The sequence below is a fragment of the Carcharhinus amblyrhynchos genome, chromosome 3 (genome assembly GCF_965287045.1).
Source record: "Carcharhinus amblyrhynchos chromosome 3, sCarAmb.v2.hapA, whole genome shotgun sequence".
Taxonomy (NCBI): domain Eukaryota; kingdom Metazoa; phylum Chordata; class Chondrichthyes; order Carcharhiniformes; family Carcharhinidae; genus Carcharhinus; species Carcharhinus amblyrhynchos.
The window spans coordinates 92,036,156-92,063,954 of NC_137326.1; the positions used below are offsets into that span (position 1 = coordinate 92,036,156).

The following is a 27,799-nucleotide window of genomic DNA, read 5'->3' on the forward strand; positions in this document are numbered from 1 at the left end:
CAATTTTCTTTCCAATTTCCATCCTTCAATCATCTTCACATGGTCCATTTCTGATACTTCTCTTCCTTGACCTTTCTGTCTCCATTCTGGCAGTAGACTGTCCAACTCATATCAATTATAAACTCACTGACTCCCACAGCAATCTCACTACAACTCTGCATACCTCACATTCTGAAAGGACTCCATCCCATTTGCTCAGTTACTTTACCTCCAAAAGTGTTGCATCTGTTCCAATGATGCTACTTTCCAAAATGGCACAGCTGCTATGTCTTCTTTCTTGCTTAAGTGTGGTTTCCCAACCTCTGTGATTGACACGGCTCTCAACCGTGTCCAATCCATCTCCTGCGCCACTGTTCTCACCTCCTCCCCTCCTCCCAGAGTCAGGATAGAGTTTCTCTTGTCCTCATTTTTCACCCCACCAACCTCCGCATTCAACATATCATCATCCTCCATTTCCACGAACTCCAGCATGACGCCACTACTCAACACATCTTCCCCTCCCTCCTCCTATCAGCACTCCACAGTGGCCATTCCCTCCAGAATACCCTGATACCTTCCCATGCAATCACAGAAGATGCAACACCCGCCCCCTCTCTGTTATCGACACATCTCCGGCCAAGGAAGGAGTCAAAGATCCATGCTTCATGGACCCAGCATTAGGGGCACCACCACACTCACCCGGCACCTCATCTCTGTGGAGTGTGAGAATGGCAGTGCTCAGGACGGAGGATACGGCAAGTGCTGCCTGCATGCCACAACCCCTTTAAAGCAAGGGACACTTTGATATAAGGGAAGGGAAGGCCTACAAATGATCCCTCCCAACCTCTCTCCCTGAAATGACGATTCAGGGATTCCCCATCCTCGAGTTGAACTTATCTGTATCCCCTGAGTCCTGCCTGGTGCCCCCTGAGCAGTTCATACTTAATGGATGCAGGTTGTCTGAGTGCTCACCTCTGTAATCACCCTTGGAAGTGAAGGAGGCAGGTTCACACTGATGTAGAGCTATTGCCAGTAGGATGTCACGCCAGCACTTGCTGAATATCAGGTGAGGGGGGAAATCCTGGAGAGAGTGCTCACTAATGACATGCTAATATATTAAAATAAGCTTTCTGTGGTCCCATGGCATGTTTCACTCCATTATGTGGAGATGCTGGCGTTGGACTGGGGTAAACACAGTAAGAAGTCTGACAACACCAGGTTTAAGTCCAACCAATTTATTTGATAGTAAACTCACAAGCTTTCGAGGTTCCCCTCTTCGTCAGGTGAATGGAGAGTTCTGGCCTCAGACAGTACATATAACAGCACAGACAGTTTACAGATTACTGATTAGAATGCAAATCTTTACACCTAACCTGCTATTCAAGTCTTAAGGTGGTCGACAATGTGAGTGGAAGGAGCATTGAGCACAGGTTAAAGAGATGTGTATTGTCTCCAGACAGTACAGTAAGTGTGGTTTTGCAAACCTGTGCAAGTCATGGGGGTTACAGATAGTGCGACATGAACCCAAGGGTTATATGCTCTGTTATATGCTCTGTCTGAGGCCAGTACTCTCCATTCACCTGAACAAGAGGGGAACCTCGAAAGCATGTGAGTTTACTATCAAATAAATCGATTGGACTTAAACCTGGTATTGTCAGACTTCTTACTATGTTTCACTCCACTCCACCAACGGGGGGGGGGAGCCGGGAAGATCGGAGCTTGTAAACTTGCCGGCACAAACGTACTCTGTGGATTTTTAACACATGCCACCCTTTCTGCAGATGGAACGTGCAGGTTCAAAATCACTTCCCATATTTCAAGTCTGGATGACCCTTCATCAGAGCCGAAGACAATAGAAAATAGGTTAAGATCCATACTATTAGGATGAAGGGAGCAGGTGGAGTTGATAAAGATGAATGGACAAAAAGACAAAAGGAAATGTCAATGGTGATCATGGCTAACCCTTCGGTCCAACTAGTCCATGCCGCTGTTGATAGCAGCCATAAAAAAATCAGAATGTGTAAATGGCACAACAAAGGTAGACAGAGTGTCAAAGACAACTTGAAACACCCAACAGACAAGTCACCTACACCTGGCACCAGCGCAGATATTCATATCTCAGGTTCAATAAATAGGCAGGCTTCTGGGTCACTCACTGGTAAGCACCTCACAGCTGAAGATACACGGTAGGCAGAGGCAGGGATGTCCCAGTGAACCAGCACTTGGACAGACACTGGAACCTGTGGTTCTGCTAGGTGCCTTGCAGATGATGTGCCCTTGGGCTTGGGCACCCCACAGCTGCATAGGCAGCATTGGGAGTATCAGGAAGGGGTGACAGCAGCCCTGTTCAGAGTGCAAGTCTGATTGGAGGAGTCCCATCACCTCCTATCCAAGAAGATGGTGCCCACTGCAGCACACTGAGCCAACACTGCGAAGTTGGTGTCTGCGATGGAGGCCTTAGTGCCAGACTTTGACTGCATGGCGCAGGCACTGGTGGGAATCCATGAGTGTCAGCTCCAATGGACAGTGGAGCTTCTGGATCTCACTCCAACTGCCCCTCCACTCCTTTGGAGGGGCCCACAGGAAGCCAAAAAGAAGAGGATCGGTCAGAGTGCAGCCTGGGGCCCTCCAGCCAGAGGACCCTGGGCGTCTCTAGGGTAGTTGAATTTGTCCTGCAAGAGGAAGAGTGCAGGTGGAAATGTGGACATTTAAGGGGCGATTCTCCCAAATAAAGTTTGAGTGCTTAATTCGCAGGAAAATGGTGTAAATCACGATTGTTTTCTGAGTGGGAGTTCAGACTTGAATCTCCCCACTCTGTGAACTGCAGCGGTCACAATATTGAATATCATTAAAAGTTCAGGGGGCAGGCCTTATTTGCATTGCAATCTGATGGTTCCAGGCCTCTATGCATGTGTAATGCCCCAAATTGTTAGCCATAGAGCCGTCGAGGTTTACAGCATGGAAACAGGCTCTTTGGCCCAACTTGTTCATGCCACCCATTTTTTTAAAACCCCAAAGCTAATCCCAATTGCCCACATTTGGCCCATAATCCTTTATATCCATCGTACCATGTAACCATCTAAATGCTTTTCAAAATACAGAATTGTATCTGCCTCTACTACTACCTCTGACAGCTTGTTCCAGACACTCACCACCCTCTGTGTGAAAAAATTGCCCCTTGGACACTTTTTGTATCTCTCCCCTCTCATCTTAAACCTATGCCCTCTAGTTTTAGACTTCGTACCTTTGGGAAAAGATATTGACTATGTCGCTGATCTGTGCCCCTCATTATTTTATAGACCTCTATAAGATCACCCCTCAGCCTCCTACGCTGCAGAGAAAAAAGTCCTAGTCTATCCAGCCTCTCCTTATAACTTAATCCATCAAGTCCCAGTAGCATCCTAGTAAATCTTTTTTGCACTCTTTCTAATTCAATAATACCTTTCTATAATAGGGTGACCAGACAGTATTCCAAGTGTGGCCTTACCAATGTCTTGTACAACTTCAACAAGATGTCCCAACTCCTGTATTCAGTGTTTTGACCGATGAAACCAAGCATGCTGAATGCCTTCTTCATCACTCTGTCCACCTGTGACTCTGCTTTCAAGGAGCTATGAACATGTGCCCCTAGATCTCTTTGTTCTGTAATTCTCCCCAATGCCCTACCATTAACCGAGTTAAGCCCTGTCCTGGTTCAGTCTACCAAAATACATCATCAGCTCACTGGCCCAATTGATCAAGATCTCATTGCAATTGGAGATAATTTTCTTTACTGTCCACTATACCACCAATCTTACTGTCATCTGCAAACTTACCAACTATGTCTCGTATATTCTCATCCAAGTCATTAATATAAATGACAAATATCAGTGGACCCAGCACTGATCCCTGAGGCACACTGCTGGTCACAGGCCTCTAGTTTGAAAAACAACTCTCTACAACCACAAAGCCACTTTTGTATCCATTTAGGTACCTCACCGTGGATCCCAATGGATTTAATCTTATGCAGTAACCTACCATGCAGTACCTTGTCAAAGGCCTTGCTAAAGTCCATGTAGACAACATCAGCTGCACTGCCTTCATTTACCTTCTTGGTTATCCCTTCAAAAAACTCAATCAAATTTGTGAGACATGATTTTCCACTCACAAAGCCATGCTGACTGTCCCTAGTCAGTACTTGCATCTCTAAATGCCTGTAGATCCTCTGCAGAGGCTTTGCTGGCCAGCTCAATTGCTGGCTAGCCTGTGATCCTGGCAGTGCTGCCACCCTCCTGACACCTCCATGGCTTAATCATGGCCCCAGTGACCATTCCCAGAGCAACCCTGATCCTCCTCCTGTCCCAAAGCTATTGGGCCTGGAGAATTCAGCCTTGGGCCTGATAATAACATTCAAGTCACATTAGAAATAGATTAAAATTACCTCATGTTCCCACCCATTTCCTGCATAGTCCCGACCACACCGGATATCTGGTGGTGGGAGATGTGCATGCATCGGGAATGAATGCAAAAATCCCGCGAATCAGCACACGCGCGAATCTCCTGGCCCGACCCGCCAAAAAATTAGTCATTCAGAATAGGAGAATCACCCCCTTAAGGTGTGACAGGCATGGGGTTTAGGTGGGAGCTGAAGTGTGAGGAGCTGGTGAACAGGGTGATTATGGGAGGGAGGGAGAACTTGGTGCCTGCTTTTGACAAAGACCAAGGTGACTGAGTGAAAGAAAGGGTTTGGAGTGTGAAGGGGTTCAGTGGGAGACAAGGGATTGTTCACTTATCCTGGCTAGACAAAGAAGATCAGTCATCATCTTCCAACATGGCTGCTTCATCTTCTTCTGGTGTGCACTTGCACTGACCAGGGCTGCCATTGCATCCCAGGCATGGGAGGTGACCCTATGGAAGATTGTCTCCTGGAGCAGGGGTAGAGTGCATCATGCCTCTGCTTCACTCCATCCAGCATCCTTGAGGGCTCCCTCCAAAAAGCACAGTGCTGCTTTCTTGTCTAACATCTTGTGCAGTTATTGGGAAGCTGTTTATACGGAGCTCCCCAGTGATTGTAGCAGTTAAATCAGAGGGAATGAAACTCATGGGCATAAATATTATAGCTAATGAGGCATAAGATTTGACCTGAAAACACACCAGTGCCATTGGCGGGAGATGCTCTGTTTTTGGTACTGCCATTTTTTGGTAAGATTATGCCTGTTATCTCTGCTCCCCCTCCACAGATGCTGTCGGACCTGCTGAGATTTTCTAGCATTTTCTGTTTTTGTTTCAGATTCCAGCATCTGGAGTTATTTGCCTTAATTTTATTATAGTCGAAATTCTGCAGTAAGCAGGCTCCAAATGGTGAGGTGAGCCCAAAAGGCAACAGAAAGTAGGTGACCTCATGGCATAAAGTTAACTCTTAGGAACACTGGTTTTCTGCCTGATGCAGCTGAAGAGCTGAAATTGTGCCTGTTATGTGACAGAGAACAGGCTCGGATAAAGGGAACGGCATCTTAGGAGATGTAATTGCAACCCTGCAAGATCAGCAGTCATTGAGGCAGTCCGAGTTAAAATGATTTTTGGAGGGAATTCCAGGGTTAAGTTTTCAAAAGGGAAGGGTGAAGACTTACAATCCCTCTGAAAGGAGACAGAGTTTCAGCGTGATTGGTGGGTTCACAGTGTAGACTGATGTTCAGGTGGGTCACTGAGAAATCTATGGGATCTGTCTTCGTTGCATTTGTAATGTATTGTACAGTATAGTGTGTTCGACCATAGTTTGCCTGTTAAATCACACATGTTTCATGTTGATTCTGATTGTGTAGAGTAAAATTTATTTTGTTTATTCAAGAACTATGGAATCTTGTCATGTCATTCTCTTAGTGGTTGGATCTCAAACCCATGAGGGGAACCTTACCTCTGTAGCTTGGAATTTTAGAATACTTACCTCACCCCTGCTAGAAGTTGGACTTATAAAGGAGCTTCAGTGGAGTCTTCTGCTGCAATTTAAATTTATGCCTCCAGTTTCCGAGCCTTTCTTTGGAGCTTTTTCATTGTGATTTTTACTCTGATCCTTGAACTTATTTTCAGCTCAGACTGTTTTGCTGATGTTTTTTTTATCAGGCTTCCAGCATTTTAGTTTCTTTCATTTTTTTTTACAAGGTTTTGGATTTTTTTACTAGCTACCATCTTTTGTCCAATGTTGGTTACAGTTTGGTAGGTCTTCATGGTCATATGTAGGTTAGTTGTAAGTCTGAGAACTATTTAGAAAATTACAGTAAAGTGTACAATCTAGGAGCGGTCTCCACACTTGTTGGTACACACGGTTCTGCCCAACATGAGACTAACCCTGGGTGTGGGTCATGTGCTCTCTGACCTCACTGTGTGGACAATACTGTAATCAGTTCCACAATGATCCTTAAACTACAGGTTACATGAAATGTATGGCAGCATAGTGGCACAGTAGTTAGCACTGCTGCCTCACAGTGCCAGAGACCTGGATTCAATACACAGCTTGGATCACTGTCTGTGCAGAGTCTGCACATTCTCCCTGTATCTGCGTGGGTTTCCTCTGAGTGCTCAGGTTTCCTCCCACAGTCTGAAAAACATGCTGGTTGGGTGCATCGGCCAAGCTAAATTCTCCCTCAGTTTACCCGAACAGGTACTGGAGTGTGGTGATCAGGCATTTCCACAGTAACTTCATTGCAGTGTAAGCCTACTTGTAACAGTAATAAATAAACTTTAAAAAGTTTTGTTTTTCTTGCTTTGGTCCAAATGATGAACTGGAATTGGTTATCTAATGTACCATTTTCCAAAATTGCATAAATAAGTTGCCAAAATCTCCTTTATGATCATAGCCATGGTTCACTTGTTCATTTCAGAATGCATATATAGTTTTGTGTAAAGGCAAACCAAAGATTGCAGCTGTAATTGAGAGAGGAAGGAAAAATTAAACACCATGAAAGGTAATTGTGAGAAGATAATTAACCAGAAACATACACAGAAAACCCAGGCTATTAGGCTTGCTGAGATTAAGAACTACAGATATGAAAATGCATTGAAAGAAAGCAAATACAGAAGGTGTTCAAAATCGTCTGTCAGTCGTGAACTGAAACCAAACCAAATGATCCAAAGCCTAACATGTCTGAAGATCAGAGGATCTCAGAAACCAGTAATTGGATGTGATTTATAATATAGTTTAGAAGGAAAATAGGTTGTTGTTTGACCAAATGTGCATATTCACAAAGATTTATTTAATTTTTAAAAACTTGTATAGCTAGTGTAACTGGAATGTTTTAAAAGAGGGAAGCAGAGTGTAATATATTTATATGTTTTGAGTATGCCAGTGTGTGTGATGATGCCATGAAACAAGTGATCTGACCATCTTGGTTCCTCCCAATATGGAAAGGCAAACTTTACCTTGTCAGGATCGATTACTTTTCTAAAGATGCCGAATGGTTCATTCCAGAGTTATAGGGCTCAACAACATTTTTGACTTTGACCTGGAAGAGCCTTTAGAACATGCCCTCAAATGCAGTGGTTATGGGCCGTTCTGCCTTACAAGATATAGGCGCCTCTGATATCGCCTTACATGCATTCCTTTCCTTCCTTGGCCATGCAAATAACTCCATCACTGAAACTGAGGATGGGGTCCACAGTCAATCAAACTGCTGAATGTTTGGGTGTTCTGCACTGTCATTATTTCACCATGATGCAGCCCCTGAAGAGTTTTTGAGTCCAATTGTGCATAGTGTAAATAGCCTTTACACAAAAATTGAATTGTTGCTGATAATGTACTTAGCTTTGTTAGGTTTTATTAAACTAAACAAATAAGTATGTATTGGTTGTAAGAGCTATTTTCCAGACTATAAAAGCAGACTTTGTTTCTGTACAGATTGAGTTAAAATTTAAGAGGAAAGTGTTGTGTTGTCACTTTTAATATTTAACAACAGTACACTTCCTTTATTGTTGAGTCCTACGTTAGCTGCAGTTTATTATGTTCCTCATGGAATTGTCACTTCCAAATCATAATGCTCCATGCTTCAGTAATGTAATTTGATGTAAAACATATCTTTAATTGCAGCATACAATTCCACTCAAGTTGGAAGCGAACTTTAGTTTCTTGAGACGTACTTTATACTCAATTCCAATTTTTTTTTGATTGATTCCAGCATTTGGTTAATTAATTTTTGATTGGTCATTGCATTTTCAAAATGAAATTGTAGTTCTCATGGAAGTAGGCTTGATTTTCACAATATGGAACAATTTCTGTACCAGCATTTAAGAACTAAAAAGCATCTGCAGTTGCCAGTGTTTCAAAGAATTCATTCTTTAAAGATGAAATCAATCCAGTTTCAAGTTTATTCCCCTGTTATATGATTAAGACTCCAGGGGTCTATTTTGTGCAAAAAAAAGTCTTTTTGATTTGTCAGAAATTTTTTTGATTAATATGCAGCTGTCATTGCACAGGCAAACCCAGATCTCAACTTTTCTTTTTATCTTTCTCTCTCACCCCAGGCTGAAACGAGTACCTCACTCTTCTGGAGAGAATGTCCATTCGTTTTTGATCGGTGCTCGATACAACAGGTCAGTTAAGAACGTTTGAAATATCAAGTTCATTTTTAAACTGTCCCAATGTTGTTGAATATTTTACACTGATCTTATGGTTAATGTTGGTGGATCAGCTCTGCATTGCTATTGGTAAATTGGAGCACTTAGGCTGAGTTTTCCCATCCTGATAGTGGTGCCCTGACCAGCACGGACTAGGTCGGTTGGAGTCTTCTAGGAAAGCCAGGGATCTGGGGCCTCACGGTGGTGGGGCGATTGGATCTATTGAGGCATTGGGAGGAATCAGGGGAAGGATGAAAGATATATTATCATTGGCGGCAATGCAGAGGAGGTTCAAAAGAATGAGAGATTGAAATACAGAAGATTCTTAAGACAGGGTAAATGTTGGGTGGAATTTCCACTCATTAGAGAATGTAGGACAAGAGGGCATAGGTGAAGAATAAGGGGATGCTCATATCAGACGGATTTGAGGAAGAGTTTCTTCTCTCAAAGAGTGGTGAATCTTTGGAATTCTTTATCACTGGCAGCTGTGGAGGCCAAGTCCTCGAACATTTTGAAGGCCAAGATTGATAGGTTTTTAATCAGTCGGAGAATTAAGGGCTATGGAGAGAGGCAGGAAAATAGACTTAGTGGATCCGATTTCACCATCAAGTTGCGCCCATTTTCGGGTTCAAAACTTGGTAAAGTCAGGCATGAGGCGAGTCGCATGACCCGAGCCCACCTCCATGCCGGTTCCCCCTTTACCAAGGCCTGAAAATGGCCGTGATCGGGATTGCGCCAGAAATGTTCGATTTGTAGTATGGACCCGAGTCTCAGCACTGACCTTGCGTCGTGTGGATTCTGCTGGGTCCTAGCTCACTCAGCACTCTGCCAGCTGAAGGGTGTGCACAAAGCACTTGTAAATAGCTCTACGATTTTCAAGGAGCTGTGATCGTGGGGAGCATGTGGCTGGAGAATGGGGGGGAGGGGTGTCTGTGATTCTGGGAAGCATGTGGGTGGGGGAATGGGGGGGAGGGTCTATGTTTCTGGGGAGCATGTAGCTGGGGAATGGGCAGTATGGTCAGTGATTGTTGATGGGCTGGGGCCAGCAACATTCCTTAACCTCTACACGTGTTCCTCTCCATCTCCAATCACACTTCCCTCCCTTCAGAATGACAAGATGGCTTTTACAATGCAACTGATTGATCTTGCTTTTCTCTTGGTTGCTGCTGGAGCTGAGGAGGAGGAACAGGAGGAAGAATTGCAGGCACAAGAAACCCAGACCTTACCACTTGCAGGAGTAGAGGGGGATGACCACCAGAGGCAGGAGGTGGCTGCCATTCATCCAGAAGGTGGGTGCAGGAGAAGGAGGGAGTGGAGACCCCAGCAATTCCATGCACAAGTGCATCGTCGAACAGATGTCGGACAACTGTGTGCCGCTGACGTCTCTGCCTCCGAAAGGAGACACTGCAAAGCCTGTTCCACCTATTGCAGGACATGGCACCTCGGGGCAGGGGGGCACCCACTCTGGGTGGCTGTAAAATTGACGGCCGCTGTGCAACTGGTTCCTTCCAGACCCCGAGTGGAGATGTCTGTGGCATTTCCCAGTCAACTGTGCACACCTATTCCAAGCAATTTACAGGAGACCTGTGTGCCTGGGCAAGCCTGTCCATCAAATTTAACCTGAACCAGGCCCATCAGGAAGCCCTGGCTGCAGGGTTCACAGCCAGTGTGGGGATGCCTAATGTGCAGGGGGCCATCAACTGCACCCACATTGTCCTCAAGGTCACCTTGGAGATTCTACGAATAATCATCAACAGAAAAGGGTTCCACTCCCTGAATATCCAACTCACATGTGACCATAACATGGACATTATGCATGTCTGTACAAGACACTCAGATAGTTTGCACCATAGCTGCATTCTCAGGAGCTTGGACATCCCGGACGCATTTGGGGAGGAGCCTAGGCTGAGGGTCTGGCTTGTAGATGGTGTGGGTTCCCCCTTTGGACATGGCTGATGACACCTGTGCAGAAGCCTGTGACTGTGATGGAGACCCGCTATAATGAGGCCCATGTAGCCACCATGCCATAGTGGAGAGATACATTGGGCTCCTCAAAATGTGATTGTGGTGCCTGGACCACTTTGGCCGGGCCCTACAACACAGCCCCGATTTCTTGCCGCATTGTGGTGGTGTGCCGTGCCCTGTCCAACCTGACACAGCAGAGAGATGACCTATAGGAGGAGGAGGACGTGGAGGCCTACCAGCCAGGCATTGCCAGGGAGAAGGTTACCCAGCAGGAGGAGGAAAAAGAAGAGGAAGAGCATGTTGAGGGACACCAACCAGGCGCTGGAGGGCTGGCAGCTCGAATGAGGCATGCGAGGGCGGCTAGAGAGGCCCTGATCACCAGGTTGTTGAGTTCCTAGGGGCTTGTGTCTGTGTTTTCCATTACCACCCCCACCCCAAAGTCCTTCTGTCTCCTGCAAAATTGTCACACCAAAGTGATGGGCCTAGGTACACTGTGTTAGCAACTTTCTTCGGCAGGCAGGAGGGTGATGACAACTCGCTAAGCACCATTGCGGTGATGCCCTGGTGCAAACTAGTCTGACATCTCCCTGAGCTCTACACCTGGCACCTGGGGCCATGTCTGTGCAGTGGGTAAGGGATCTGAAACCCCCATACAGGGCCCTGGGGTCGGTGAGGTGGGAGAAGGGAGGGAATTGCTTTTGTGTTCTAGGGAACCAATGGTTTCCTTTTCTCAGTGATACAGCAGTGAGGGGCCACCCCACTGACATCAATATGAAGCATCCATCCGGCAGTTATCAAATTTCAGACAAATCTGAGACAAATTAGTCACAGGTAGATGGTGAAAAAACATTTAATGATTCCAGTAAAGGTGTTTAAATAATAAGTTGTAACATAAAAACTTGTGAACAGAAAGGTGCTTAAAGAGTATCTCACTAGTGCAGCCCTTCACCCTGCCATCTTGGTGCAATTACAACTTCCTAATCTTACATGGCCTACCACTATTCTTGGTGTCTCCCCAGAATATCATCAAAGGTAGAGGGGGGTAGCTCCCTACCTCGTCCCATTGCCTGTGATTCTGGTGCCTGGACTGCTCTGGCGGTCATGAGGGACAATGAGGGCCCTGGCCTGCTTCCATGGGTCTGGGATGTTTCCACGACACCCTCTTCATTCCGCTGCCCCTGAGGTGCCCTGGTGTTAGGAAGGGGGGAGTCAGAAGACATAGCCACAGCTGCAGTCTCCTAGCTGGAAGGCCCCAGCATGGGCTTCATCCCTTCCCCCTCCCTTGAGCTTCTTGTGAGCCCCTGGGTCACTCCATGGGACAGAGGTGCTTCTGCAGTGAATTCCAAAAGCTCCAGCATCACCTGGCCCTGCCAGTCCTGGAGGAACACCTGCATCCTACCCATGGTGGTCGAGCCCTCTGTGAGGGCCACCTGAGTTGGAGGCCACCTGCCACAGCAAGTGCCCTCTGAGACTCTGCAGCCCCTCTGTGATGGGGCCACATTCTCAAGGGCTGCTGCTGCAGGCCACTGTGTCTCAGTGCTGTCCTGCTGGGTCTCCTGCAAGCTCTCGAGCCTCTCAGCCATGGGCTGCAGAACCTCGAGAACCCTGTTCAGTCCCTCAGCTGTGGCCTGCTGTGACTTGACTGTGGCTCTCAGGGACTCCGCTGTGGCCTGCTGTGACTTGGCCACATGGCCCCGGGGCATCCAGATCTGACTCTGTAACACAGGACACAAGGTTAAGCGCAAGGGAGGGAGAGGAAACCGGGATACAAAAAACGTGATTCACATTTCATTGTTTAACATAAAACAAAGCACAAAGAAGAATACATCACAGGAACAGGTTCTTCGGCTCTTCAAGCCTACAGTGACCAGGCTGCCTTTCTGAATTGTAACCCCCTATCTTCTGGAGACCATATGCCTCTATTCCCATCCCATTCACGCAGCTATAAAGATGCCCCTTAAAGGTCACTCTCATATCTGCCTCCTCGACCTCCCCCAGCATCGGGTTCCAGGCACCCACCACCCTGTCTGTGTAAATAAATATATCTCACACATCTCCTTTAAACCTTGCCCCTCGCATCCAAATCTCATGCCCCTGATAAGTTGCCTCAAATTGAATAGAGGATTGACAGGTGCTCACTTCTTGACTCCAGCCCGACCATGCTGTCGCTGACAGCCCACATCTCCCCTTCCCTGAACAGCTTCAGTGTCTGCTCTTCAAAGAGAGTGAGGACCCATAGGTCTGGTTCACCACCCTCTGTCTTCACCCTCTGTCTGATGTTACGGTCATTCTTCTCCTGTGGAGACAGAAGAAGGAATGAAAGGAATGATGGCGTGACTCCTGCAGGTACCAGATGGTGGCCCTTCAAGGGGAAGCACAGTGGCGCTTTTGGGGGGCATAGCAAGATGCTTGGGGATCAGGAGCTGGAAACATGCAGAGTTCTGGGGATGGAAGCATCTGGGGAGATTTGGGGGAAGATGCTAGATGAGGTTAAGCACTCATTCTTGCTGCCTGGATAAGGTCATTGACCTTCTTGCGGCACTGCTTCCCAGTTCTGGGGGCCAGTGCCCTGGCACTGACCAAGATGGTGACTGCCTCCCAGGTCGCATTGCCATCAGCCCCCCGGGTCTGCGTCCTCCTGGGGTGGAGGGAGTTGGGGGGTGGAGAAGAGGGTGTCCCACCTTGCCTCCAGGTTGTCCTCAGTAAATCAGGGGGCTGGTTGTGTAGCATTTTTTTCTTGTACTGCTTGCCTGCCTTCCATCCTTGGGTTTTTTTATGGAGCTGTCACTTGTTAATATTGAGGGGAAGGCAATTGGTATGCTGATGCTGGTGACAGGGTGGCGGGGGGGGGGGGGCAATCAGTGCCTCAATGATTGGGGACAGTGGAGAGAGAGGGAGGTGTCTTACAGCCATTGGAGTCAGAAAGAGATGGGGGCCTTGTGCAGGAGGGTCTGAGGAAAGGAGAGGGGGGGCTCACTTTGCCTGAGACCGGTGGGGGCGGGGGGGGGGGGGTTGGAGGAGGAGGGTGGATCACTCTGCTGAGATCTGCTGTGTTGTGTGGGTGGGGCAATGCCTGTGGGGGTCAGGGGGAGGCATTATCTGGCCCGGGAGGGATGTGGCAGGGAAGCAGCATGCTATCATTTTCTTTCTGCACGTGCGCAGTTGGAGGCACCAATCGGAGCTACAAGTTTCAGGCATGTTAAGCCCCATCCACAGGCTTGTGCCATGTGATTCAGACTCGCTGATGTTTTTACAGGCAGAGTGCATATGGGGGTGCCTCAGATCTGAAACACTCCCACTTTTAAGTCCTCCTAGCACTTAGAATCAAAATGATAAAATAGGACCCAGTGAGTGTTAAATCAAACATGATCTTATTAAATGGGGGCGCAAACATGAAGAGCTGATTGGCCTACTCCTGTTCTTATTCCTTATTGTCTTACGGGAAGACCAATCATGGAGGCTCCAGAGCCTAACAACTGGACTCAGGGAGTCGATGTGAAGGCATTTATCTCTTAAATCCGTTAATCTTTGCCTTGAGGAAGCTCCCTGAAGCTCATGAAATGCAGCCACCAGCAGTTACAATTCCAAAAGCTGCAAGGCAATGTGGCTCCCAGCTTAATCATCACATTTACAGGTGGAAGCTACCTCCTCAGTGTGAGCATTCCCCCCTCTCCCCTCCCAATCCAGTTTCAGTTGAAGCCAGAGATGGATAGATTGGAGGACTTTTAAGTATAGAACATAGAACATAGAACATTACAGTGCAGAACAGGCCCTTCGGCCCACGATGTTGCGCCGACCAGTTAAAAAAAACAATGACCCTCTAATCTAAACCAATCCCTTTTCGTCCATAAACCTATCCACGGATCTGTTAAACGACCCCAAACTAGGCGCATTTACAACTGCAGCAGGCAGGGCATTTCAATCCCTCACCACCCTCTGGGTAAAGAACCTACCCCTGACATCCGTCCTATAACTACCCCCCCTTAATTTAAAGCCATGCCCCCTCGTGCTAGCTTTCTCCATCCGAGGAAAAAGGCTATCACTATCCACCCTATCTAAACCTCTAATCATCTTATATGTTTCAATAAGATCCCCTCTTAGCCGCCTTCTTTCTAGCGAAAACAACCCCAAATCCCTCAGTCTCTCCTCATAGGACCTCCCCTCCATACCAGGCAACATCCTGGTAAACCTCCTCTGCACCCTCTCCAAAGCCTCCACATCCTTCCTGTAATGTGGGGACCAGAACTGCACACAATACTCCAAGTGCGGCCGCACCAGAGTTGTGTACAGTTGCAACATGACACTGCGACTCCTAAATTCAATCCCTCTACCAATAAACGCCAAGACACCGTATGCCTTCTTAACAACCTTATCTACTTGATTCCCAACTTTCAGGGATCTATGTACACATACACCTAGATCCCTCTGTTCATCCACACTATTCAAAGTCCTCCCGTTAGCCCTATACTCAACACATCTGTTATTCCTACCAAAGTGAATCACCTCACACTTCTCCGCATTAAACTCCATCCGCCACCTCTCGGCCCAGCTCTGCAACCTGTCTAAGTCTCCCTGCAAACTATGACACCCTTCCTCACAATCTACCACACCTCCGACTTTGGTGTCATCAGCAAATTTACTAATCCACCCAGCTATACCCTCATCCAGATCATTAATAAAAATTACAAACAGCAGTGGCCCCAAAACAGATCCCTGAGGCACACCACTCGTAACCGAACTCCATGACGAATATTTACCATCAACCACCACCCTCTGTCTCCTATCTGCTAGCCAATTCCTGATCCAATTTCCTAGACTACTCTCATGGTGAACCTTATCAAACGCCTTACTAAAATATGGAAGCCAATTTCAGACAGTTCAAACCCAACTGACCCAAACCCACTTGTTTATGTCAGTTAAAAATCAACCAATAATGTATTGTTCTTCTGCCAGAATGGCCCTGTGTGTTCAAGCTTACTTTTCACTTTAGAGATTTGAGGGAGATATTCTGCTTTGTCCACAGTTGAGAAATTGCATCCAAAAATAGCCTTTAAATTGCAGTGGTTAGGGTACACTTCAGGTTTCCACTAAAGCTAATTTGGAGATTCACAAACACAAAATCTTCAATTAACAGGTACAATTTGGCAGTGTAATGGAATGTAATTGCTTCCTTTGTTTTTCTTGTCATTAAAATGTCGTCCTTGATATATTGAAGAGTGGTAAGCTAGTGCAGCTTTATTAATATAGCTGAAAATAGATCTATTGTCAAAAATAACAACTTTAATAAAGGTGCCCAGTCTGCCAGCTGAGTAACCTGATTCAAAATAATTGAAAATGAGTTCAAAAAACTGTACTGCAACATTTACTAGTTTCACTGCTGTAGCCAGTTGCTGAGTCATTTCATTGCTGTACCCAGTTGCTGAGCAAACTGAATACATTTTGATACAACAAAAGCATTTAAAACATGTCCATGAGTGCACCTGAAATAGTGAGTGCGATTTGAGGAATCTTCCCATACCTGCACAATTGATGGATTCTTGGAAATTTGACCAAGAGGTGTGGCCAGTTTTGTGGGAAAGGCCTGGTCATGTCACATTGATGGTTCAACCAGTGTAAAGGGCACAGAAAAATAGGACAGAATTTTACGCTCCCCACAAGGTGGGTTCTGAAGTGCGGGGTGTGGGGGGGAACACATAATTGAACGGATGGGATTACTCCTGGAAACCTGCCTGCCCAAACCCAGATGCAATTTCACACTTGGGTGGGCAGGGTCTCAGGCAGGGAACTCGCCTATTCACCTACTAATGCCTTTAAGTGGGCACTAAGTGGCCACTTAAGGGCCTTATCCCACTCAGCCTCAATTGGCGGGAGTGGGTGTGGAAAGGGTGAAATAGTGATATTTGCAATTTTCCCCATCTTGGGGCAGGAAGTTGAGAGATGCTTCACCTTTAAGGCCCCCCTCAGAGTTGGGCTACTCCTCCCTCCCCCAAGGGAAGTCCTGCCCAGTGCCAACACTGAAGTAAATGTTAAATGGGCAGCACGGTAGCACAATGGTTAGCACTGCTGCTTCACAGCTCCAGGGACCTCGGTTCGATTCCCGGCTAGGGTCACTGTCTGTGTGGAGTTTGCATGTTCTCCTTGTGTCTGTGTGGGTTTCCTCCAGGTGTTCTGGTTTCCTCCCACAGTCCAAAGCTGTGCGGGTTAGATTGATTGGCCACGCTAAAATTGCCCTTGAATTGTGTAGGTTAGAGGGGTTAGTGGGTAAAATATGTAGGGATATGGGGGTCAGGCCTGAGGTGGAATTGTGGTCAGTGCAGACTCAATGGGCCAAATAGCTTCTTTCTGCACTGTAGGGTTTCTATGATTTTCTATGAAGTAGCAGTTGGAGTTTGAGAGTCAATAGTTGCACGTTAGGTGCAAATTCTCAGGATGGCGAGCGCTGATCACTCTAATCCGTAACATTCTACTCATAATGCATGTTTCTGGCTGTAGTTCACCTGTGCTTTAAAATCCTTGATCTTCAGTTTTGGTTCGGCTAGAATCAGGGTGGCAAATCATGGAAACAAACGAAAACTTTTTTCAGTCAAACTTAACTTGTGCAAATAAACACATACTCTGGTCTGTTTGACCTGAATTACTGTTTGTAAAGGATGTTTGATTTTGATGATTGGAATGTGCTCATTAATTTCTGTCTTCAGGTCAGAAGGAGCACAATAAACCAACAGCCTTTTTTTCTTTTTTGTTTATATTGTTGACACTTTAAAGCATAATTTCTAAAGTGTGACATCTGCACAGGCTGTTGTATCATTATTAATATTTTAGCAGTTGATCTGTCTGTTGCTTACAGAGAGAATTGGAGGATAATTTTATCCCCTGTGTATGAAGCACTATTAGACTCAGTGATTTACAATAGTTTTAGTACAGTATTGTTGTATTTTTAACTTGCTGAAATCCATAAAGAATGCATGACATGCAGAGCTGTATGTGAGGAAGAGATCATGTGAGGTGGACAGGTGGAAAGATTTGAAGATACAGTTACAAATTCTGTAACAGTCTGGATTTCAAAAGGCCAATGCAACCAGGTGAGAATGGACCAAATGGAAATGCATGAAAGGATCTGCACCACAGTATTTTGAACTGGCTATAGTTTGTAAAAGAAGGAACATTCAAGAATGAAACCCAGAAATGCTGAAACCACCAGTGTCCATCTGCAATTTGGGAACAAAGTTGGAATGGGCAATATGTTGGAGATGAAACGAGGCATTCTTGTTCATTGGAGCACAAAGAAAGCTCAGCTTCAGAAGCTTGAAGTGAACGTTAGGGCAACATTTTAGAAATGCTGCTTGAATCAAAGACAGTGAGTGGGATTTTCCAGCCACATTCACCCCAAGGCTAGAAAAATCCCATCCAAGGTCAACGGACTTTTGCATGGTCCACCCCTGCCTGCTGTGATTCCCGGGGTGGGTGGGATGGGAAAATTCCAACCAGTGGCCTTGGTTTTACTAAGCTGGGAGAAGTTAAAACGCATCAGGGCGTAATTTTGGACTGACGATTGAAGAGGATAGCAATAGCAGTAGAAACTTGAAGAACAATAGACAGGGGGCAAAAACAGGAAGTGCAGGAAAATCTCAGCGGCTCTGACAGCATCTATGGGGAGAGAACAGATCTAATGTTTCGAGTCTGGATGACTCTTCATCAGAGGGAGGGGATATTGATATAGATAAGAGGCATTGAGTACAAGGAGGATCTGATTCCATGCTTTTAGATAATTTTGTGCACAGCACGTAATGGATAGATAAGGTGACCAAGGATGGCATTCTGAAATACATAGTGGATGGACTGGGAGTGAAAGATAACATTCTGGAGGAGGCATACATCAGGCTGGAACTTTAAGAGATCAGCACCATGGAGATTGACTGTGAAGGAGAGGATTACACTGTGCATTCTTTGAGAGATTACAAATTAGTATGAACTTGTGGCGGCATCAAACTGTACATGCCCACTAGGAACTGGGTTAAGAATGACCAAACTAATTTGTAACCGGAGAAAGCTTGTCATTTATCATTCTTGGCTGAATTTGTAGCTGGGTACCAGAGTCAAATTTGAATGTTCTGCAGTTCAGAAGTGCTAAGTATTAAAAGCTAAAGTTTGTTTTTTAGTCACAAGTAGGCTCACATTCACATTGCAATGAAGTTACTGTGAAAATCCCCGAGTAGCCACACTCCAGCACCTATTCAGGTACATTGCAGGAGAAGTTAGTATGGCCAATTCAACTAACCTGTACATCTTTTGGCCTGTGGGAGGAAACTGAAGCACCCAGAGGAAAGCCACACAGACACAAGGAGAACATACAGATTCCACACAGACAGTGACATAAGCTGGGGATTGAATCCAGGTCCCTGGTGCTGTGAAGCTGCAGTGCTAACCACTGTGCCACTAAATGCATATGTAACATAGTGATGAAATAAAAAAAAATTGTTCAAAGGCATTAATATTTTTATGCATTTAAAAGATGGCTATTTCATGAATGAGTGAAAGAATAGATGTGATTTACATGGACTTCAGCAAGGCGTTCGATAAGGCCCCTTGCAAGACTTCTTGAGAAAGTGAGAGGGCATGGGATCCAAGGGGCTGTTGCCTTGTGGATCCAGAACTGGCTTGCCCGCAGAAGGCAGAGAGTGGTTGTAGTTGGATCTTCTTCTGCATGGAGGTCGGTCACCAGTGGAATGCCCCAGGGATCTGTTCTGGGATCTTTGCTGTTCGTAATTTTCATAGATGACCTGGATGAGGAAGTGGAGGGGTGGGTTGGTAAGTTTGCTGATAACACGAAGCTTGGTGGTATTGTAGATAGTTTGGAGGGATGTCAGAGGTTGCAGCCTGACATTGATAGGATGCAAGGCTGGGCGGAGAAGTGGCAGGTGGACTTCAACCCGGATAAATGTGTAGTGGTCCATTTTGACAGGTCCAATGGGATGAAGGAGTATAATGTCCAGGGTAAGACTCTTAGCAGTGTAGAGGATCAGAAGGACCGGGTACTATGGTCCGGGTCCATAGGACTCTTAAATCCGCCTCGCAGATAGAGGATGTGGTTAAGAAGGCAAATGGTGTACTGGCCTTCATTAATCAAGGGATTGAGTTTAGGAGTCGGGAGATAATGTTGCAGCTTTATAAAACCCTAGTCAGATCCCACTTGGAATACTGTGCTCATTTCTGGTCACCTCATTACAGGAGGGATGTGGAAGCTATTGAAAGGGTGCAAAGGAGATTTACAAGGATGTTGCCTGGATTGGGTGGCATACCTTATGAGGATAGGTAGAGGGAGCTCAGTCTTTTCTCCATAGAGAGATGAAGGATGAGAGGTGACCTGATAGAAGTATATAAGATGTTGAGGGGTATAGATCGGGTGGATTTCCTGAGGCTTTTTCCAAGGGCTGGAATGGTTGCTACGAGAGGACACAGGTTTAAGGTGCTGGGAAGTAGATACAGAGGAGATGTCAGGGCTAAGTTTTTCACTCAGAGGGTAGTGGGTGAGTGGAATTGGCTGCCGTCAGTGGTGGTGGAGGCAAATTTGATAGGGTCTTTTAAGAGACTTCTGGATGAGTACATGGAACTTAATAGAATTGCAGGTGTAGGTAAGCCTAGTAGGTATGGATAACATCTGTGCAACTTGTGGGCCAAAGGGCCTGTTTGTGCTGTAGTTTTTCTATGTTCTATTTTTAATATTCTCTCTTATATTTGTTCAGTTGTGCAAACTGGCAGTTTCCATTTATAAATAGGTGCATTAGTGTTTCAGTGCCAATTTGTTTAGTATCTTGTATATTATGAAGTTAACCATTATTAGCCAGTAATTCAAGATGGGGATTACGTGGATAACGAAGGAGGTGAAGGAAAGTGTTAAATTAAAAGCGGAGGCGTTTAGAGTAGCTAAGAGTAGTGGGCGAGAAGAGGATTGGGAGAGGTTTAAATGTCAACAAAGATTGACAAAGAAGTTGATAAAGAAGGGTAGGAGAAACTATGAAGCTGGGCTAGCGCTTAATATGAAAAAGGATAGCAAGAGTTTTTATAAAAATATAAAAAGGAAGAGGCTGGCTAGGGTGAACGTTGGACCCTTAGAGGATGAGAGGGGGGACTTAGTGGTAGGGGATGGGGAAATGGCTGAGGTCTTGAATAACTTTTTTGTTTCGGTCTTCACGGAGGAGGACGTGAATAATTTGCCGGGTGTTAGCGATGGAAAGGTGGTAGAACTGGACATTATTGTTACTAGAGAGGCGGTGCTTGACAGACTGGAGGGACTGATTGTGGACAAGTCCCCAGGACCGGATGGAATGCATCCAAGGGTTCTGAAAGAAATGGCGGAGGTGATAGTGGATGCCTTGGTGGTTATTTTCCAAACATCGCTGGATTCCGGGGAAGTGCCGGAAGATTGGAAAACGGCTAATGTTACGCTGTTGTTTAAGAAGGGTGGCAGGCAATAGGCAGGGAATTATAGGCTGGTTAGTTTAACGTCTGTTGTAGGTAAAATGTTAGAATCCGTCATCAAGGAGGAAATAGCGAGGCATCTTGAGGGGAATTGCTTGATAGAGCAGACGCAGCAAGGTTTCGTTAAGGGGAAGTCGTGTCTGACAAATTTATTGGAGTTCTATGAGGATGTGTCTAGGGCGGTGGATAGAGGAGAGCCGGTGGATGTGGTCTTTCTTGATTTTCAGAAGGTGTTTGACAAGGTACCTCACAAGAGGTTATTGCAGAAGGTAAGGGGACATGGAGTTGGGGTAGGGTGTTAGCGTGGATAGAGGATTGGCTGTCAAATAGGAGGCAGAGAGTGGGGGTCAATGGGTGCTATTCGGATTGGCGGTTGGTGACTAGTGGAGTGCCCCAGGGGTCGGTGCTGGGGCCTCAGCTATTTACCATTTATATAGATGATCTGGAGGAGGGAACCGAGTGTAGGGTGTCGAAATTTGCTGATGAGACCAAGATTGGTGGAATGGCAAATTGCGCGGAGGGTGTGGAGAGTCTGCAGAAGGATCTAGATAGGCTGGGCGAATGGGCCAGGAACTGGCAAATGGAATTTAATGTTGGCAAGTGTGAGGTGGTCCACTTTGGTAGGAATAATGGTAGGAAGGACTATTACTTACGTGGCGAAAAACTGCAGCAGGCGACGGTGCAGAGGGACCTCGGGGTCCTTGTGCATGAGTCGCAAAAACCCAGCCTGCAGGTGCAGCAGGTGGTCAGGAAGGCGAATGGGATGCTGGCCTTCATCGCGAGGGGGATTGAATATAAAAGCAGGGAGGTCATGCTGCAGCTGTATAGGGCATTGGTGAGGCCGCAGCTGGAGTACTGTGTGCAGTTTTGGGCGCCGTACTTACGCAAGGATTTTTTGGCCTTGGAGGGAGTGCAGAGGAGGTTTACTAGGCTGATACCGGAGTTGAGGGGATTGAGCTATGAGGAGAGGCTGAATAAACTAGGCTTGTACTTGTTAGAGTTTAGAAGAATGAGGGGAGATCTCATTGAGACGTATAAGATGATGAATGGGATGGATAGGATAGAGGTGGAGAGACTCTTCCCACTCAGAAAGGACAGTAGGACTAGGGGGCACAGCCTCAAGATAAAGGGGGGTCGGTTTAGAACGGAGTTGAGGAGGAACTTCTTCACTCAAAGGGTGGTGAATCTCTGGAATTCTCTGCCCGTTGAAGTGGTGGAGGCTGCCTCGCTAAATATTTTTAAGACGCGGGTTGATGGGTTTTTGATAAGCGAGGGGATTAATGGTCATGGGGAGAGGGCGGGAATGTGGAACTGAGCCACGACAGATCAGCCATGATCTTATTGAATGGCGGGGCAGGCTCGAAGGGCTAGATGGCCTACTCCTGCTCCTATTTGTTATGTTCTTATGTTCTTATTCCGCTTATGGTTTAAAATGTTATCTGAATCATTCAGTTGAATTATTACCTGGTAAATTACTGCCAGACTTCTATTATTCCATGTATATAATATGAAGTTGTTATTTCATTGGATTGCTGTTCTATTGTCGTGGAAGCTTTAAAAATGCACAAATTTAAAGCAATATCTTCCTGATTGCTGATTGGAATTTACCATATACATCTTTTTTGAATGTTGCCAGCTATTGAACCAGCAAATGTGGTGGTTGAATGGCCATGGGCTATGGAAATTCAGTGACGTGATATATTGTAGATATTATGGTCAATATTGCCTTCAGCAGTATTATCAAGTTAACTCTTGATGTGCTTGAACATTGCTCCTTCCACAAGCTATTTTAATGGAGTTTTTATAACCTATTGATGCACCCACCAGTAAAATGGCAGAGTGGAATCTGTTATTCAGTCTGATGCATTGGCACCTGTTAAAAGAACTACTCTGGGTCACATATGAAACTTTCTTCTATAATTACATATGAGATGGGAAATGGAAATGTGCCATATCCATTATGCTAAAAATAATATGTTTGTGAGTATTTTGTTTGTATTATGTGCATGTGATTGAGAAGTGCAAATGCATGCCCTTCAGAATTTTCTTCCATGTAATAAAAGCCATCCTTACTGAGCTCATCCAGTTCCAAACTATTTTAACAATTGGAGTGTTCACCAAATGCCATCAGTGATGTGGAACCATTGATTTGGTAAATAAATATGGGTATTGACCTATCTTAGAGCACACAGTACCTATTAAAGGCAAAACCTAAGGATTGATGAGAGCAATCTTTTAAAGTGAACAATTACTTAAGTTCAACTTCTCCATTCTTACACATCTCATAGTATTCAACTAATCGGAGGAATAGGGGGAGAAAAGTGTTCTTATTTCAAGGCATCATTTGTAGCATCATCTGAGCATTAATTGTGAAGGGGAAAGATAAAAATATTGACACTGCTGTCACCAGTTTCTATTTAAAGGTGCTCAAAACTCTGGCAGTTATTTACAGTTGGAAAAGAAATAGCCCCAGATGATAGTTCAACTTCAGCATTGTTGATAACAGGCTATCTAAGATTCTTTATTCTGATAAGCGTTAAATTGGGCATTTAGAAATCCTTTTATGGAAGAACCTTTTAGATGAGTGGCTCTTTGGTGATGGTTTATATTTTTCAACACTGTCTCATACAATGTAAATTTGTCCAATCCTCCTTCGTGCAAGTGATATTTCACATTGATTTCATATCGCGAAGTGTTTTACTGACCTTTGCTAATTTAGTAGTCCAGATACTCTGTCATTCAATACATGTTATCTGTTTACATCTGCAGCCTGGAGCTCTATGCTGCGGTGAGCCTGGATATCTGGAATATTCCAAACTGTTTTGAGCAGAATATTTCAAAACTGGGTTATAGCAAATGGGTGATGCAGCTGAGGATAGTCACAAGATAAAAACATTCTAATATTTGAAAAAGTAATGTAAATTCTATCATATCGCATAACTTATCATTTCATCAAACTGATTATGCTTCCAAAAAATGAAAATTATGCCACATTTATTGATAAAAACTGAAGTAAAGGGAATATATGCCTGAGTTCCAGTTAAAAATAGACAGCTTACGCTCATGGAACCATTTAACAAATTAATCAAGATCTCATTTTTTTTCTGTTTAGCAATGCTAACAATATTTGAAATATCAAAAAGCAGTAGCCTGCAGTCAAATTACTGTAATTTGGTGCTGTGTCTCTGTAGATTTTTTCTTGTGATGTAGAATTTCTGCAGTGGTAAGATCATGGATACTGAAGAAAGTTTGGCCCTGTATTTTTTCATGTCAGCTAATAGGAAAATACAGTTTTGAACACAAAAAGAAAAGATAAACAATTCATTCTATTTAAAATAATCTTACTATTGGCTTACTGATAAACGATTTTTTAAAGAATTGTTTGCTTGAAAAGTACAACAAAGGCAGACTTTTGGAAATCTTTACTTACCTAGAATTTTAAAGGCTCCCATCTCCACCATTCACTCACTATACTCATAATATTAATGTCTTGCTGTAAAAATAAATATATAAATGCAGTTGCATAACTAAATATTTTAGTTCCATTTTCGCAAGGCTAAAAAAGGACTGACAGCTAAATACTCACCTTGCATTTTATTGCTGATATCATTATTATAAGCAGCTAAATTACCATGCATAATTTAATGAATACTTATGTTGGAGAGTTTCTGCTTTGGACGCAATCAGTGACTTGAGTGTAAATTGAGCCCAGCTTGAGCTAGTTTTGGGAAATAGTTATTTTTCTCAAGTTTCTGCTCAAACCCATTTTCATATTGTTGAATATAAAAGCTGCCACACATCATTACAATTACAGCCAGCAGTTTAGAATACAGCTTTTTAAAAATTCCTGTAAAAATAAGAATATTTTGCTATTTTTGACTGGTAACTTGTCAGAGTTTGATTAATGCAGCAGAAAATGGGCTTAAAGCCCATCCAATTCACCACCTGTGAGTAACACAACTTTAAATAATTGAAAGTGATTTTAAAATCTATACAGAACCACTTGCTAGATATATTGTTTTACAGTAGTCAGTTTCTTAGACAATTAAAAAAAACATATATTTGAAAAGTTTTATAATACACCAATTAGTGTCTCTATGTCAAAAGGAGATTAATGTTAAGTGCATCTTGAGTGCACTTAGCATGAATGCACAATGGTGATTAACTTAATCTGGGAACATGGTCAGTTTTTGGAGGGATCAGCTTAGAGCACACTTTTTAAAGTTAGCACAAAAGATCGCAGAAACTGGAGTTGCTGTAAATGCAATTTTCAATTAATATTCCGTGATCTTTTGCACTGATTTTAACTATTTTAAATGAAATGTCCAAAATGAAACAGAGTGACTGAGAAGCAAGTCCCCTCCATTATTACTTATGTCTGGCATTGATAGGATGATAAAGTTATAAAATTGTGAGTATGTCATTGTGTGGAACAGATGAATGGAAGTAATTTTGTGTGTGTGAGAAAAGTACAAAAAAAAAGGAGGATATATGGTCCCAGATCTTTTAATCTCTGGATAGTTGGAGACTGGATGCAGTTCCCAAGGTGCACCATTAGATCCCTTGGAAGACCCAACAGCAATGACCTTGTGGGAATTGCCTAGGAAGTATAAACTGCTGAACAGCAATTCCCTAGCTCCTGGGACCCTCCGAAAATATCTCAACCCTGAGTTAGAGTCAAAGATTTTGAATAGTTCTGACTTCCTGACCTGGATTGGTACCTAGGAAAGGTCGGACAGAAAAAATAATCTATCTTAACTCCTGGGTGATTCTACAACTGGGTCCTCCCCCCATCTAGTTTCCCTGACCCCTGACTCACTTGACCCAAGCTGACCTGGCCTCAGCACTTGACAACACTGACTGCCACCGATCCAACCCACCTCACCACTCCACAAAAATGCCACCCTTCCCCTTACCCATCCTGACCCCTTACCCATTTATCTTGCCCTTCCTATCCCCTTCCCCACTTATCTTACAAACCCTATCCCTTTACTCATTGGCCAGTTATTTCATCTCTTGCTAGTATTGGAAAATACCAATACGTCAATGTGCATTTAGATCATTAGGTTGGTCAGTTAAAAACATTAAGCAATCACCGATCCATTGAATAATGTAAAATATTTAGGGTCCCATTTAATCATGCTAAGCTGGGCATGTAGTTGTGCGCATTCTGCATATGTGAAGGTGTCTTGGTTTGTTAGACTGAGCACTTACATGTTAGAACACTGTGGAACACCAATCAACAAAGCAAATTAAATGTAGAACTGCTTTATTAAATTACAGGATTTCATGTTAGAGCACATCATACCGAGAATATACAATACTCTGTCGCAGTAATCTGTGATTACCAAATATTGATTACCAAATTGTAAGTGGTACAGAAGAGCCTTGGAAGATAGCGAAGGGATAGGGCAGTGTAATGATTGTAACTGGAACACTAGAGGATTTTCACTTGAACTTAATTCTTCCATACCTGCGAAGGTCAATGTGCAGCCAGACTCTGCCACCAGCATCAATCCATTGCAATATTTTTCATTCCAACTCAGATGGTGTCCCACTATTAAAGGTCCTCCTTAAATGTACTCCATCAGGCCTTCTTTGGCTAGCTCTGTTGTCTTTTTCATTTGGCAGTGTCCATTCTACTGCCGATCTGATGTCTAGGAGGCAAAATACATGTCCATCAACTCATCTTTTCATGACAATGTCCCACAGGTGCTTCTGACAAGCTTTCTGCAGTACTTCTTTGATAATGTTGTCTCTCCATGTGATGTGCAGGATCTTCTGGTGAAAAATGTCCAATGTACATGATGTTGTTGATGTTCTGTTCTATGTTTTGCTGGCATAGATTGCAGTTGGTACTAGCATGGACAAGTAGAGTGGCAGCTTCATGGCTGTGTTGTTGGTGTTGGATGTCCAGATCATGTGGAGTCATTGGAGGACCAGTGCTGCTTTGCTGATTCCTATGTGGATGTCAATCACCCTCCCTGGAGATGTTGCTACTGATCTAAAATTAATGTCCTCAGAGTTCTGTTGCACAATGGTGATGAGAGGGCCTTGTTGACACCATCATCTTGATTGCATCACTATCTTGTTCCTCTTGCAACTAACGCAGAGATCAACTTTAGCACTGCTGTTGAAGACTTGGTCAGGCATCAGAGTGCGCATGATTCTTCAGTGAGCAGAGTGATATTGCCTGTGAATCCAGATCCATCAAACAATGATTTTACCACAGAATGCCAGAGTCTGCAGCCACCATCACGTTCCTCACAATGAAATTGCTAACCAAGAGAAAAAGGAATGGGGAGAGTTTGCAGGCTTGCTGTATTCCTGTGATGAAGTTGAAGGAGCCTGTGGTGGTCTTGGCAGCAACAGCTGGAGTCATGGCTTTGGAGATGTTAATGTACCACACTGGAATGTGATGTACTAGAGTGACTGCTAATGCATGCTATTGAAAGCCTTCTTGAACTCAGTGAAGTTGATAACATGTGGCTTCTAATACTTTGGGCTCTGTTCTAGGATATGCTCACTACACCATCAGCTACCTCTTAAACTACCTGTTCTTCATGAAAGTACTGTTTGCTCCTGCTTTCAATCTGTTGAGCAACACTCAAGGCCTTACTGACAGCAATGTTTCCCCTCTGGTTGTTGCAGTCGCTGAGGTTTACTTTCTTTGGCAGCTTGATGAATACTCCTCAACTGCCAGTCATTTGGAACATCCTCTGTGGTGCAGATCTTCTTGAAAAGGTCCATGAGCTCTGTTGTAATGGCATTCTTGTTATGTTTCAATAAC

General features: G+C 44.5%; 1 protein-coding gene across 1 annotated transcript in view; it reads left to right on the top strand.

Annotated features, from left to right (window-relative positions):
- Nucleotides 1–27,799, top strand: part of LOC145340924 (uncharacterized) — an 88,323-nt gene that overhangs the window by 38,982 nt on the left and 21,542 nt on the right. The window contains exon 4 of the mRNA XM_080185512.1: nucleotides 8,473–8,541. Coding sequence (XP_080041638.1) covers nucleotides 8,473–8,541 — 69 coding nt within the window. The remainder of the gene's footprint in view (nucleotides 1–8,472; nucleotides 8,542–27,799) is intronic.